This window comes from Ochotona curzoniae, unplaced genomic scaffold, assembly GCF_017591425.1.
Source record: "Ochotona curzoniae isolate NIBS_2020 unplaced genomic scaffold, NIBS_Ocur_1.0 contig_21, whole genome shotgun sequence".
In the NCBI taxonomy this organism is placed as follows: Eukaryota; Metazoa; Chordata; class Mammalia; order Lagomorpha; family Ochotonidae; genus Ochotona; species Ochotona curzoniae.
In genome coordinates this window covers 993,089-1,005,621 of record NW_024465322.1, presented here as the reverse complement: position 1 = coordinate 1,005,621, position 12,533 = coordinate 993,089, and the positions used below count along the sequence as shown (strand labels likewise).

Sequence of the window (12,533 nt, the reverse complement as noted above, 5' to 3'; positions counted from 1 at the left end):
TTGACTCTAGTGAAAGATTTATCAATTTTGTTTATTTTTAAAAATTTTATGCGATGAAATTTTTTGTCTCTGTTTAATTATCACTGTATAATTTGGAAGTATACTTAAGCAAATATGCAAATGTGTATGTTTCAAATCACCTCGGTGAATACCGATAATTGTGCTTTCCTAAGTTGCTTGAAGTTAGGAACGTGTGCCTGTGTCTGTTTGATTGTTTTTAAAAATATTTCATTAAGCTCTCCTGCGCTGATTATTTTGAAATTGATTTCAATTTGTAGATCTGCATTGGTCTAGAGTCTATTACTGGCGCTCTAAGGTTTCCTTAATTGCCTGTTTTGGTTGTGGTTCAATTTTTCCATTTCTTTAGCCTTGTGTTGGTTTCTTGTGTATGTTCTTGAGTTTATGGTTGCACTACAGTGGACTGTATTAACCAATGCAACTTGGAAAAATTGTCTCAATCCTGGAGCAACAAAACCAACAACTTCTCAGAACTGTCCGAACCATTCAAACAAAGCAGCGAGACCACCCTTCCCTGCATCCGCGTACCCAGGGCAACATCACTGAACCCACTCCCATCTTCCAGTGCTGATGCATTTTGACAACAAAGAGTGGTCCTCTGTCTCTCCTCCCCTGTGGGCACAGGAGGAAAAAAATGGAACACGTGTCCCACCCACCTACCCTAATCAGAGGCTCACATGGGCATTTATCCCTCTCAACTATGTCAACAATATTATAAAAAAATTAAAAATAAAAGAAGGGTCAAGCGAGGCTTCAGCCATGTTTATTGGAGACTTGGGGTGTTCCTGGGGTGGGAGATGGCAATGCAGAGATTAATTCTGACAATGGAAGCCGGTGTGCCAGGTCAGAATGGCTCCTATAGGTCTTGGGCACCACTAGCATTTTATCAACTTCCAGCGTCCATCAGAAAGATCTCACAGAAGTGCTTTTGTTCAGAGATGGCTAAGAAGTTATTCTTGCTGTGAGCCAGATGAACAATTGATCTCTTATTCTTACATGTTCGCTATGCTATTCTGTTTAATGCGTCAACCTGTTACTTACATTGAATTATTTCTAACTATATGATCAACCTTGATCTCCCGGGATAGATTCAACTTGTTCATGATAGATACATGGCAGTTTTTACAAGTTGCAGAGTCCTTGAGCAAAAATTATGCGATGAAATTTTTTGTCTCTGTTTAATTATCACTGTATAATTTGGAAGTATACTTAAGCAAATATGCAAATGTGTATGTTTCAAATCACCTCGGTGAATACCGATAATTGTGCTTTCTCTGTAAGGTGTTTAGAATTTATACTTAATTTTACAGAGAGACTACTAAATATTCCTGCATCATGACTGATTTATTTGTAATTCCTGTAAGTAACAAATGCTCTATATACTTGTCTGCATTTGTTATTATCAGTAATTTACATTTGCTTATTTTAACATCACACAGTGGTATAGGACTAATATTTCCATTTGATTTTGCGTAATAATACATCACTTTAGCTATTGTTAAACATTATGTCGTAAATTGTGTTGAATCTCATTTCATGCATTTTCCATTTATGTTGCTGAGATCTTCTATCCAATTTTTGTTGTTTTGTTTGCTCATTATGGAACTGAAGTGTTTATACATTCTAAATCAAGACCCTTACCAGATATATATGATTAGCAGGCATACTTTCCCAGTCTGAAATTTGTACAATCTCAACAGTGTCTTGTACAGGTAAGTTTTTAAAAAGTATTGCTGTGTGCTGTACTGGCATTTTATTTCAATGGATATTGCTGAGGTGCTAATTGTCAAAGCCAAAGTTAGGAAAGATTTTTCTCCCAGGAACAACTCTGTGGCATGGAGGGTGTACCTACAGCACAGTTACCCCACATGGGTACCACCTTGTATGTCGTTTTCTCACGTTCTGATCCAGCTTCCTGGTTAGGACCTAAAAATGGTCCTAAAGCTTGGGCACCACTACCCATGCAGATCTGGGCAAGACAGGGAAGATGGCTCGAAAGTTTGGGTCCCTACTGTCCAGGGAAACCCAGCTGAAGCTTCAGGCTCCCAGTTTCTCCTTAGCCCACCACTGGTTGTTGTAGCTATTTGGGGAGTGAACCAATGGGTTCCCTGTCTCTGTCTCCATTCTCTGTTTCCCCTTCATAGCTCTTTCAAACAGAATAAAACAAATCCTCCCTCCAAAATATTTTTTTTTGTCCAATACATTCTTAGGCATTTTATATTTTAACTTACAGTATCAGTTTTTGCTTAATTCATCGAAGATGATTTCCTTTCTTAACTTCACAGACATTGAGGTCTTTCACAGCACTGATGGGCTGTTCTATACCAATTTGGCTTAATCTGATTAAGATCAGTAGCCTAATAGAGTTCTGTTTGCTTTTATTCTTTCTCCCCACTTCTGTCCTCATTTCTCCCCTGTTTCCTCCCTTCCTCCTCCTCCTCTGTTCAATCAATGAGTGAAATTTCTTCCTTGTACATTTCTTAATACTGGGCAAGCAATACATTTGCAATGAAACAGTTTTGGTCACGCAATCTTCAAACCAACAACGTACACTCGCAAAAGTATCATGGAGTGTTTCACAAAGCAAAGTTCTTATTTGGCTTAAAAACATTTCTGTATGTTAGCTGAAACAATATGCCTCGCCTACACTTTGTCATAAAATGTGCATTAATGATAGATTAACCATATCCCTCAAAGGGTATAAAACGAATGACTTCTTCTTAAACAAAAAACGAATACACAGAGTACAGTTGCTTTATTACCTGACACATTTTAGAAGTAATTTTTCAAACAGTTTCAGTGGCCAGGAGCCAAATTCTATGCTTCAGGTGAAAAAAAAAATCTATCCTTTTCAAAATGAACAGTATGGACTGGCAGGTTCCTGAGAGGAGAGAAATGTTTCGTGTATTTTCTTTGCTGTAAGTACCACTAATGATGTAGCTAAACTGCAAAATATAAAAAGAACCCTTTTGTTAAGGATCTGTTGTGCTTCGCCCCTCCATTAATATAAATGCAATCTGTACTCACAGCAAAACACAAATTTAAAATGAAAAGGAGTACCGTGTCACATCAGTCTTGAAAAACTTACTTATGGCTCCAGCAGATGGATGAGCCTCAGAATAAGGAATGTCAACTAGAAATATGTTTTCAGCAGGAAAATAATACGTGTTTTCATTTTCTGGCTTAAAATATTGCCATTCTAAATGATTTTCCCCCAACGCTCATGAATATACCATGCATCTGATATCATATCAATGAATTATGAAACTACAAGCTGCTTCACTTTTCAATAAATGAATAATGAACTTGAAATCATGCAATAAATTCACATAATGCGTAGCGCACGATTAACTCTTTCCAAGCTAAGCATTTTTAAAATCATATATTCATTTCTTTGGTGGTTGTGATAGGGACTTTAAATATAATGCAATGTCCTCATCTAGGTTTACTGAGGATTAGTATTTAAAGGCAGCACACAGATATTTGGTAATCACAGCCACAGATGCAAAACACTGAGCTGGGAGGATGCTCATAGAATTGTTGCTCTGGGGGATGTAAGAGAGAGAAATGTGCTGTGTGAAAAGTTGAGGGATGGGAGGAATGAGGTCAAGGTAGGGATTGCCTTGGATGCTGGAAGGAAAAAGTCGAAGACGAGAAGCCCATATACGAAATTAGAGAAAAAAGTAACACGTTACAGCAGGGTGAATTAAGGGGAACAAAGGTGGCCAAAGATGTCAACACCTTCAGTCCCAGAATGAATTTGGATGACTTAAAAAAAATATTCATTTTATTTCATCGAAAGGCAAAATGGCACAGGGAGTGAGAGAGATCTTCCATGCCCTGGTCCATTCTCCACATGACCACACAGCTGGTGGAGACCCAGCTGGATGCCAGCAACGCCTTCTTGGTCTCCCACATGGATGGCAGCGGCCTAAACACTCGTGCACTCTTCCGCTGCCCTTCAAGGAGAATTAGCAGGAAGCTAAGGCAGAGTAGCTGGCACTTCAACCTGCCAACACGCACGGGATGGCAGCATCTCCAGGGATGGCCGAATCATCACGCTACAGTATCAGCCCTGATGACTGGTTTTTCTATGTGGATTTCTTTTAAAAGGAGATAGAGAAATCAACAGCCAAACATTGTGTGTGATGTCGTTACGTTCAGTCCATTTATCTTAATTATGAACCTGATGGACCAAAATGTCTGATCCTATTTGTAGAAAGGTGATTTAGTTGCATGAGACATTTTTTTTTTTTATTAACTGAACTTAACCAGAACAGAACGCATTGTGGAATGAATGATCCTAATAGTGGCCTTTATTATTGATGATAAACAATGAAACGAAGGTTAGTCAAAAAACTATCCTGTTTATTTAAAGCCAGAAAGACAGTCACACACACACACACACACACACACACACACACACACACACACACGTCCAAGACAGTGAGAAACAGTGTAAGCATGCTTGGGTGCTCATTCGCATCTTTAAGTTCAATCTCAGAATGCCAGGCCAAGGCTGGGATGTGAGAACTTGATTTAGATTTCCCACTTGAATGACAGGATCACCCGGATGAGCTTCAGTGGGAAGCCGGAACCAGGAGCTGTACAGAACAAGAACCAAGACACCGCACAATAGGAGGTAAATAGCCCAGACTCTGCATCCAACTAGTTTTCATTTTTGAAAAATTGCCCTGCATTCCTCTTTCTCCCAGTCCCTAGCAACTTTGCTTCTATACCCTTTTCTTGATGGTAATTGCATTGTTCTTGTGTGGCATTTCAGAGCATGCGTGCCCTATGTAATGATCGTATAAAATGGCTTATCTATCACTTGGGATGCATCCTTTCTTTATCCTTGGGATAACTAAAGCCCTCTCTGCTACTATGAAATATGCCAGTGGTTGTTGGCAGGTAAAGTTTGCCCTATCATGCTGCAAAACATTAGAGGTTGTTATTTTTCATATGCAACTGCATCTTCTACCACGAACCATCCTCTCTCCATTCCTCCCTCTCCTACTCACTGCTCAGTCTCTGGCAATAATGGGTATCTGCTTTGACATCAACTTTAGCTTCCGCGTACAAGTGACACTGGCACTTCCAACCTGACAAAGTAACCACCGGTCCCATCCTTACTGCTGTGAGAAAATGTTAAGCTTTTTCTGGTTGAATAATACTTGCACTGTGATCGCACGCTCTATTTCTCCTACGTGCTCACATTTGATTCCATGTTTTGGCATTTCAAATGCATCTTCAATAAGCACACAAGTATAGGAATCTCTTGCCATATTCTTTCCATGTCTGCTGCATGTATGCCTAGTAGTGGGGCTGCTTTTCATTGCTCCCAGGAAAGCGTTCTCTATCAGTTTGTTGGCAAAGGGGGAAAAAATGGTGCAAAGAAACACGACGACGAAATACGCCTAAGAAAGAATTTTGATAAAGTTTCTAAGGCAAGAAGTGTGGACGTGATCAAGATGACTGACAGAGGAGATGAGGGTCTCTTGGGAGTGACTGAGATGAATTGGTCCAGGAATGAAGCCAGATGTTCAAAACTACAAATGTTATCCACCTTGCAGTTGTACGTAGGGGTTTGCCTGCTAAAATGCCTTGATCAAACATGGGGGCCCAGCTTCTACTCATGGTCATTGATGCAATTCCATCTACATGTAGGTATTTCGGCTCCCTCTCCAAGGATCTCCAAGACAAACAGACTTCCATTGTATCCAACGCCACAGAAATGCTGCTGAGAATGGAACCTAACCGATTTGTTCTTGAAACTTAATATACTTTGCTGTCTCATTGTTTGCTATAAAATAGGAGAAAACATGCAAGCATTAGAGGTGTAAGATTTGCAGATTTCAGACATTCTTCCTTGTTTTTTTTTTCCCCCCCAAACTACAAAGATCCTTCAAAAACCCTTCAGGAAAATGGAACTCAAAAGTAAGGAAAGTACTTTGTTGCCTTTTTTTTTTTTTGGTGAAATTCATGAATATCAGAGATCTTAAAAATTCATGAAAGATCTATTTTCATGAAAAAGTATGTGTGGATTTCGTTTTTGTTTTCTTCGCATCAAAATGGACTTCCTAATCCATTTCCAATGAACTTGTGGGAGTCACGTGGTCTGTAATGGTCTGTAATGAAACGTGTAAGCATTGCATATGCCCAGGAAATGCTTCTTGCAAAGTGAGTTCCAAGTATGATGCAGATTCCCAAAGGCACGTGTGAGCCACGAGGAGATGCAAGGGAAGGTTGTAAGTCCAGGCTTGCAACTGGAAAGACACTTCTGTATTCCCAAGTTTTATCTCCACAAACCAGAATTCTTTGCCCTGAAAGACCCGCTTTTATCAAAAATACTTACGACTGAGCCTTCTGTCACTCTCATCCTGATACTAAGAAAAGCAAACAAACCAAAGCCAAACAAACTTCCAAACGGTGTGGTGACTTTAAATGATAAACTTTTATTCTGAATATACTGTTTTCTGGACAAGATTTAACACAACGTTTTCTGGGATTATAAATATTTTTAGAACGGTATCATACAAATTTTTACAAAATGTTTTCATCAGGCTAGCGAATTTGCACAAAAAAAGTGAGTGTCAAGAGAACAAAAAGAAAGGGGGAAAAAAGGAACTCGTATTGACAAAAGCCACTTGGCCTTGCGGTCAGTGCACAAAGAGCATTTCAATAAGTGGTTTGTAAAGCATGATGCAGCGATCTACAGCACAACAAAGGAGACACATCTGCCGAGTCACACCGCAAACTCAGCTGGCGTCTCTATGAACCATCATCCCATTCGTCCCAGTGGAGTTGCTTTGAGATAATTATTAGGAACTGGAGATGAACAGATGAAAACCATTGGCAGGAGTTCTCGCATCTTGAAAAATTCTTGAATTTCCATTTATTGATCTGCTCTTTACAGAAATCTACACCGAGTAATAACAACAGGAACGTTCTGCTATGGGAAACAAGTTCCGGGTAAGAGAGAAAAATGATAATAATAATAATTGAAATTTGGGTAAGTGAAATCATCTTTCTAGTCTACACCAAAAGAATTTACAACATCCACTTTGTCGCACTACATCAGACTTGATATCAACGAACGCGATTAATGAAATAGCTTAAGAGTTGGAAATGAAGACATGGAACTTAAGCTTTGGTGGAGACAAGACGAAGATTTAAATGAGATGTAAATTACAAGAGAGCGTCAAATAAGCAAGTAACACTTGGGTTGAAAAGGTCACTTAAAAGGGATACTGCCTATTTGAACCCCGTAAGGCCAGTTTTAAAGTTCGTAAAGGAATATTCTAGGAAAACTCACAAATGGCAGCAACACTGATTTTCGTTTCGTTTTCCAAGTTCAGCAAGAATGTCTCAAGCAATAGAAACATGAAAAAAGATCATACTAAAATCTCATAGACCCAGAACCTAAAAATCTCTTCCATCAAACTTGCTAACTATGTCAATGTTAAAAATCGGTTACAAATATGGACCACGATGGTGTTTGGCAGTAACGCTGGTTGTTCAACTAAAGATCTAAAGAAACGATGCATGTGAAAGTCCTTCCTGTTTCCTTAATGCCAAGGCAGGACTGAGTTTTGACTTTGCTTGGGTAACGAATAACATGAAGCTACATGAACTTCGCAAAAATTACGTAAGTGAAAAAGAGTTTGATTTTGTTTTATTGATCTCTTGTACTGTGGGTCTTTGGGAGTCAATATGAAAAACGGGCTACAATTTAAGTTAACAACAGAGCTCACGCGGAAAAACAGTAGTAAATTTAATATAGCAATTTGGTGGGATGAATATTACTGTCTCTTCAAAACTGAAAGTATGCGGAAGGCAAGAAGAAGACTTCGTATCAGTCAGGAGGAAAAGTTTTAGGCAGACAGCACGTTGTTACCCAATTTATTTCCACGTACAAGGCTGTCATAGGACATAACCTCATCATAAAACAAAAAAAAATATAGAGAGGTTTATAGCAAATCCCATGCATATAAATTTATCTTAATGGCAACAAAATCAATATAGGGCCCTGTCAAGAGATGCCGAGTTTATCTATGAATAATACAGCAATAATGCAGTTGATAAAAACATACTCTAGAACTGACATTAGCCACAAAAATATATTTAATAGACTTTAAACATAATGTGAAGGTAGTCTGTTGTATGCTGGAAGCAATTCAATTTTTTTGATGTGTGTCATTTATATACAGAAACTATCGTTTTTAAATTTTGATATCCCCTTCTCAACACTTGCACGATTTAAAATAGCCTAGCAAAAGTTACAGTAGGTTTTAAGTATTTAATTAACAAATAATGTCATTTAAACGTATCGTCAATATAGTGACAAGTTCTGTATCTTCTATATTGCCTTGGTGGATTCTAAAATGTTAATACCAGTTATGAATGAATTTACAAAATGTCAACAACGCGTAGGAAATGTAACTGATGTCAAATCTTAGAACAATCATTGGCAAAGTGGTTTCATTCTCCCACCCCATCCCCATTTAAATAAGAAAATCTTAAATAAGAAAATTTACACAAATGGTACCTAGGGCATATTGGTGGTGGAAGGGAATTACAAATGTATAGAAAGCTCGAAACAAAAACAAATGCATCTTTTAAGCTACAATAAAGAATTAGCTCTACCGTTGATGTGTGAAGTAAGCTAAAGCATGCTGGATGTTACGAACTTGACTTAAAAATAATCTATTATAAGAAAATTTCCAGCATATATACACACACCAATTATTTGGCATGTTTGAAAAATGGAAGAAAATGCATTTTACCATAAAAAATATCTGCATACTTTTAGCCTTCAATAAAATCATCCTCTATGCCTAGATTTATACATTCACTGTTTTTACTCCCTCTTCAAATACTGTTTGCTCCTGAAAATAATTTTTTAAAAGCACAAATAATACTCTGCTCTCATATCAATTTCTAGTGAAATATCTCATTTGCTACCCTAACCACTTTCACCTAGGAGGCTGTATAAAACAATTTTTATTATTCACCATCAAGTGTTCGCGTGCACACAGATAGATTCAAGGTTTCCTATTTGTTCAGATTACTGCAAAAAAAACCCTCATCCAACTGTATGGAAATTCTGGCCAAACAATGATATAGCATTGAAAGTGGAGGGCCACAAGCAGAAATGCTTTCTGGATTGTACAAGCTACTATTGAAATGAACAAAGAGGAAACCCAGGCTGAATCTTCATTGAGAACATATATGTAGCTTTCAAAAAAATAAATGTGTCAAATCTGATTTATGTACTTAAAATAGCTGTCTGTAGGTTCTCAGGCAAAAGCACGAATCTGTACAAAATCCGTGAAATTCACATTTCACCATTGACCTACCCCAATCATTCAGCATTTTACAGTATATTCAGAGTAATTGAACAACATTGGAAAAGGTGACTTAAGTGCATTTTTACTGCAAGGTTCAGAGTCTTAACATCACCGTAATGTCACTCAGTTAACTTCTCAAAGGACTACTACACTCTACAGGAAGAAAAGAACAAACCGAAATTTAGAAGAGCAGCGGCAGCAGCAACATGCAAATATCCTTGGCGACCCAAGTTCATGGATCACCAGAAAGACGTTGTCCCCTCCCCCCGAGAAGCTTCTTACAGCATCTTTAAATATCTGACTAGCACTACCTAACTGTACCGTGAGCAGCACGAACACGACATCAAAGCATTTTAAGGGCTTTACCACTCCGGAGAAAAGAAGTCACGCGTCCAAATTTCACCCTCAAGCACCTGTAGTCGGACAATGTTTTAGCTGTTCTTTCAAACGTCAAATCCGGTACTCCACCGAAATTCAATTGGTTAGCAACCGTGTTTTTATTCTCGGCAGAGAAGCCATTCTTGATAAGGCATCTTATTCACGGCTTGTTTTTTTTTTTTTTTGGTACAAAATTAGCCATTATTCATATTTCCAAAGTCCAATTCTGATCATCTCTTTAGAGTGTATTGTTCTATATACCCGGTGACTACTCAAAACAGGAAGTATCTTTTAACAGAAGGAGCAAAAGGCAAAAAGAATTGTTTTGTTTTTACCCAGAGATTTTGGTTTTTTTTTTTTTGGAAGAAACGTAGCAAGTCAAAATTCTAGGTCAACATCAAGCCATTTCTTTTATCAGCAGTTGTCTGGGGAGCCCTTTTCCACGTATTACCAACAACGCCAACAACCAACTCTCAGGTTTTCCCAAGAGAGCACATAGAGAATTTTTGCTTTGACGTTATACATAAATGATGCAAAATTGAGGACGGAACACCCTGACATGCAGCCAGTGAGTGCCTGATGGGTCTGCGCCGTCGAGCCAAGCCAGGGTAGAGGCCCAGCTAATGGTGTGATTCAAGAGTTGACCCTATTTGAATGTGTTGAGGAGTCATGTTGTGGCAGGGTCGGGAGTTTAATGACATACATTTGGTTTCAGAAGGTCACAACGGCCAGTGCCTGGTGCCAGACAGCAGCCACAGGAGCCCAAATTGTATTCCGAGGATAGACCAGAGGGAGGGTTTCAGCCCAGAGACACCCCCACAGTCGGTATAATCCTCCTAGCGGAATGAGAAAGAAAAACATGAACACCAGTCAGTAGGCTATTTTCCAAGATAACTCATTTTTTTTTCCCCCCACTTCTGAACTTACCTTTTCAAAGTGCTTTCATTACACCTTGAATAAATAATACTGTCATAGGCTTTATTGTTGGGTAAATGGAGATAAAACCATGTCCCCAGCAGAACTGGACAAACACTTTCAATGCTTAATTGTGGACTCTGATGATGACGGAAACGAACTCTTCCAGGATAAATGCCATTTTCAATAACAAGAGCATACCAATTCGCAATCTAATAATCAATATCATCTCAATATAATGGTAACAAAACTCATCTCTCTAGAATCCTAGAACCATAAGCAACGACACAACCCTCAAAAAACACTTTCTCCAAGGCAAAACTATAAAAGAGAAGTTTGCTTGAGAGGGCGTGATGCTCCTAAGGCTAAATGTTCCTTCCATCGGAAATTAACAGAAGAGGTTTGATTCCATCCAAAGGGGAATCGGGAGTGAAGGCATTCGCCATACGATGGCCAACTTCTGGATTTCAGTAAGACTTGGCTAAAGTTTAGCCTAGCAGTTTCAAAGACAGTTTCTGTTGAAAAGGTTTGGGTCAGCTTTAATGCTCCAACAACTCTGAATGGAAACAATACTCAAACAAAGCATTGCAGCACCGTCACACACACGCCCGTGAGGTGGGGACATATGGGTACAACCAAGTAAACACAGATGGATTGGTAAGTAGATAACTTATTCGTGCACGTTCATTTTTATGCAGGCGTTGACGTGTTTTAGCAAATGTGTTTACACGAACAATACAATTTCTCCAAGAACTGGCTGATTTTATTCTCCGATAAAGGAGCTTTGGGTTTGTTGTTTTCTTTAGGAAGACAAGTTCTTACACGTGTGGGTCAGGAGATCTCCCTGGATCATTTGTGTATTAAAAAAAAGTGCTTGTGGGCCTGGTGCTGTAGCATGGTGGTTAAACTCCTCGCCTTGCATGCACCAGGATCCCAGATGGATGCCACTTCCAACCCCGGCAGTCCCAATTTCCATCCAGCTCCCTGCTTGTGGCCCGGGAAAGCAGTCGAGGACAGCGAAAAGCCTTGGGACCCTGCACCCGCGTGGGAGACCCAGAAAAGGCTCCTGGCTCCTGGCTTTGGATCGGCTCAGCCTTGGCTGCTGTGGCCGTTTGGGGAGTGAACCAGCTGATGGAAGATCTTCCTCTCTGTCTCTCCTCCTCTCTGTATATTTGACTTTCCAATACAAATAAATAAATCTTAAAAAAAAAAAAAGTGCTCGTGTTTGGCGCTTCACATCTGTAGCCTTTAACTTTATCCCCTTTTGAGTTGCAGAATACAAGCACCCTAGATTTGGACATTTTTAGGTGAATTGGAGATGATTTCACTTCGTTGGTGGCCCGGTGGACCGACAACTGCAGACAACTCTCACAATATTTTGATTCCTAACATTTATGTTTTTTTTCACATTGAAGGTTTTGGAGAAAATTTTAGACTTCCTTTGATGTCATCAAGTCAACAATCCAATTGTATTAACAGGATCCAGTGCTCCGGGCGATAACTGGATTTCAAACAGTTAGGAACTAAGCGTTTACGCCACTGAAACCACCTGCTCGGGGGTCACCACCTGTTGCTCCTCAAGGCCAGAACGATGCCCAATGTGGCTGTGGCTCATCGGAAGCTTCTGTTGCCACAATGGGCTAACACTATTTTGCACTACTGCCTTTTCCTAGCAAACAATAATTTGAAATTGTTACTGCACTTGACTCATTTCTATTACAGTCACAAAGATAACAGATAAACGACCCATGATCAAAACGTATAATATCTTCAAAAAGTTCTACATCAGTGGTTGATTGTCTGTCTACTTTTCAAAGGAACAATACAATTTTATTTCAAAGAGCTGCACAGATATTAAGTCGACAACTTAAT

The 12,533-nt window shown here is 39.2% G+C and overlaps 1 protein-coding gene across 7 annotated transcripts in view; it reads right to left on the bottom strand.

Moving 5' to 3' along the window:
* Positions 1–10,085: 10,085 nt before the first annotated feature.
* CACNA2D1 (calcium voltage-gated channel auxiliary subunit alpha2delta 1) overlaps positions 10,086–12,533 on the bottom strand; it is a 343,062-nt gene continuing 340,614 nt past the window's right edge. For all 7 annotated transcript variants that reach the window (XM_040970986.1, XM_040970994.1, XM_040971020.1 and 4 more), the window contains one exon: positions 10,086–10,582. In XM_040970986.1, the coding sequence (XP_040826920.1) occupies positions 10,466–10,582 (117 nt within the window). In that variant the 3' untranslated portion in view covers positions 10,086–10,465. The remainder of the gene's footprint in view (positions 10,583–12,533) is intronic.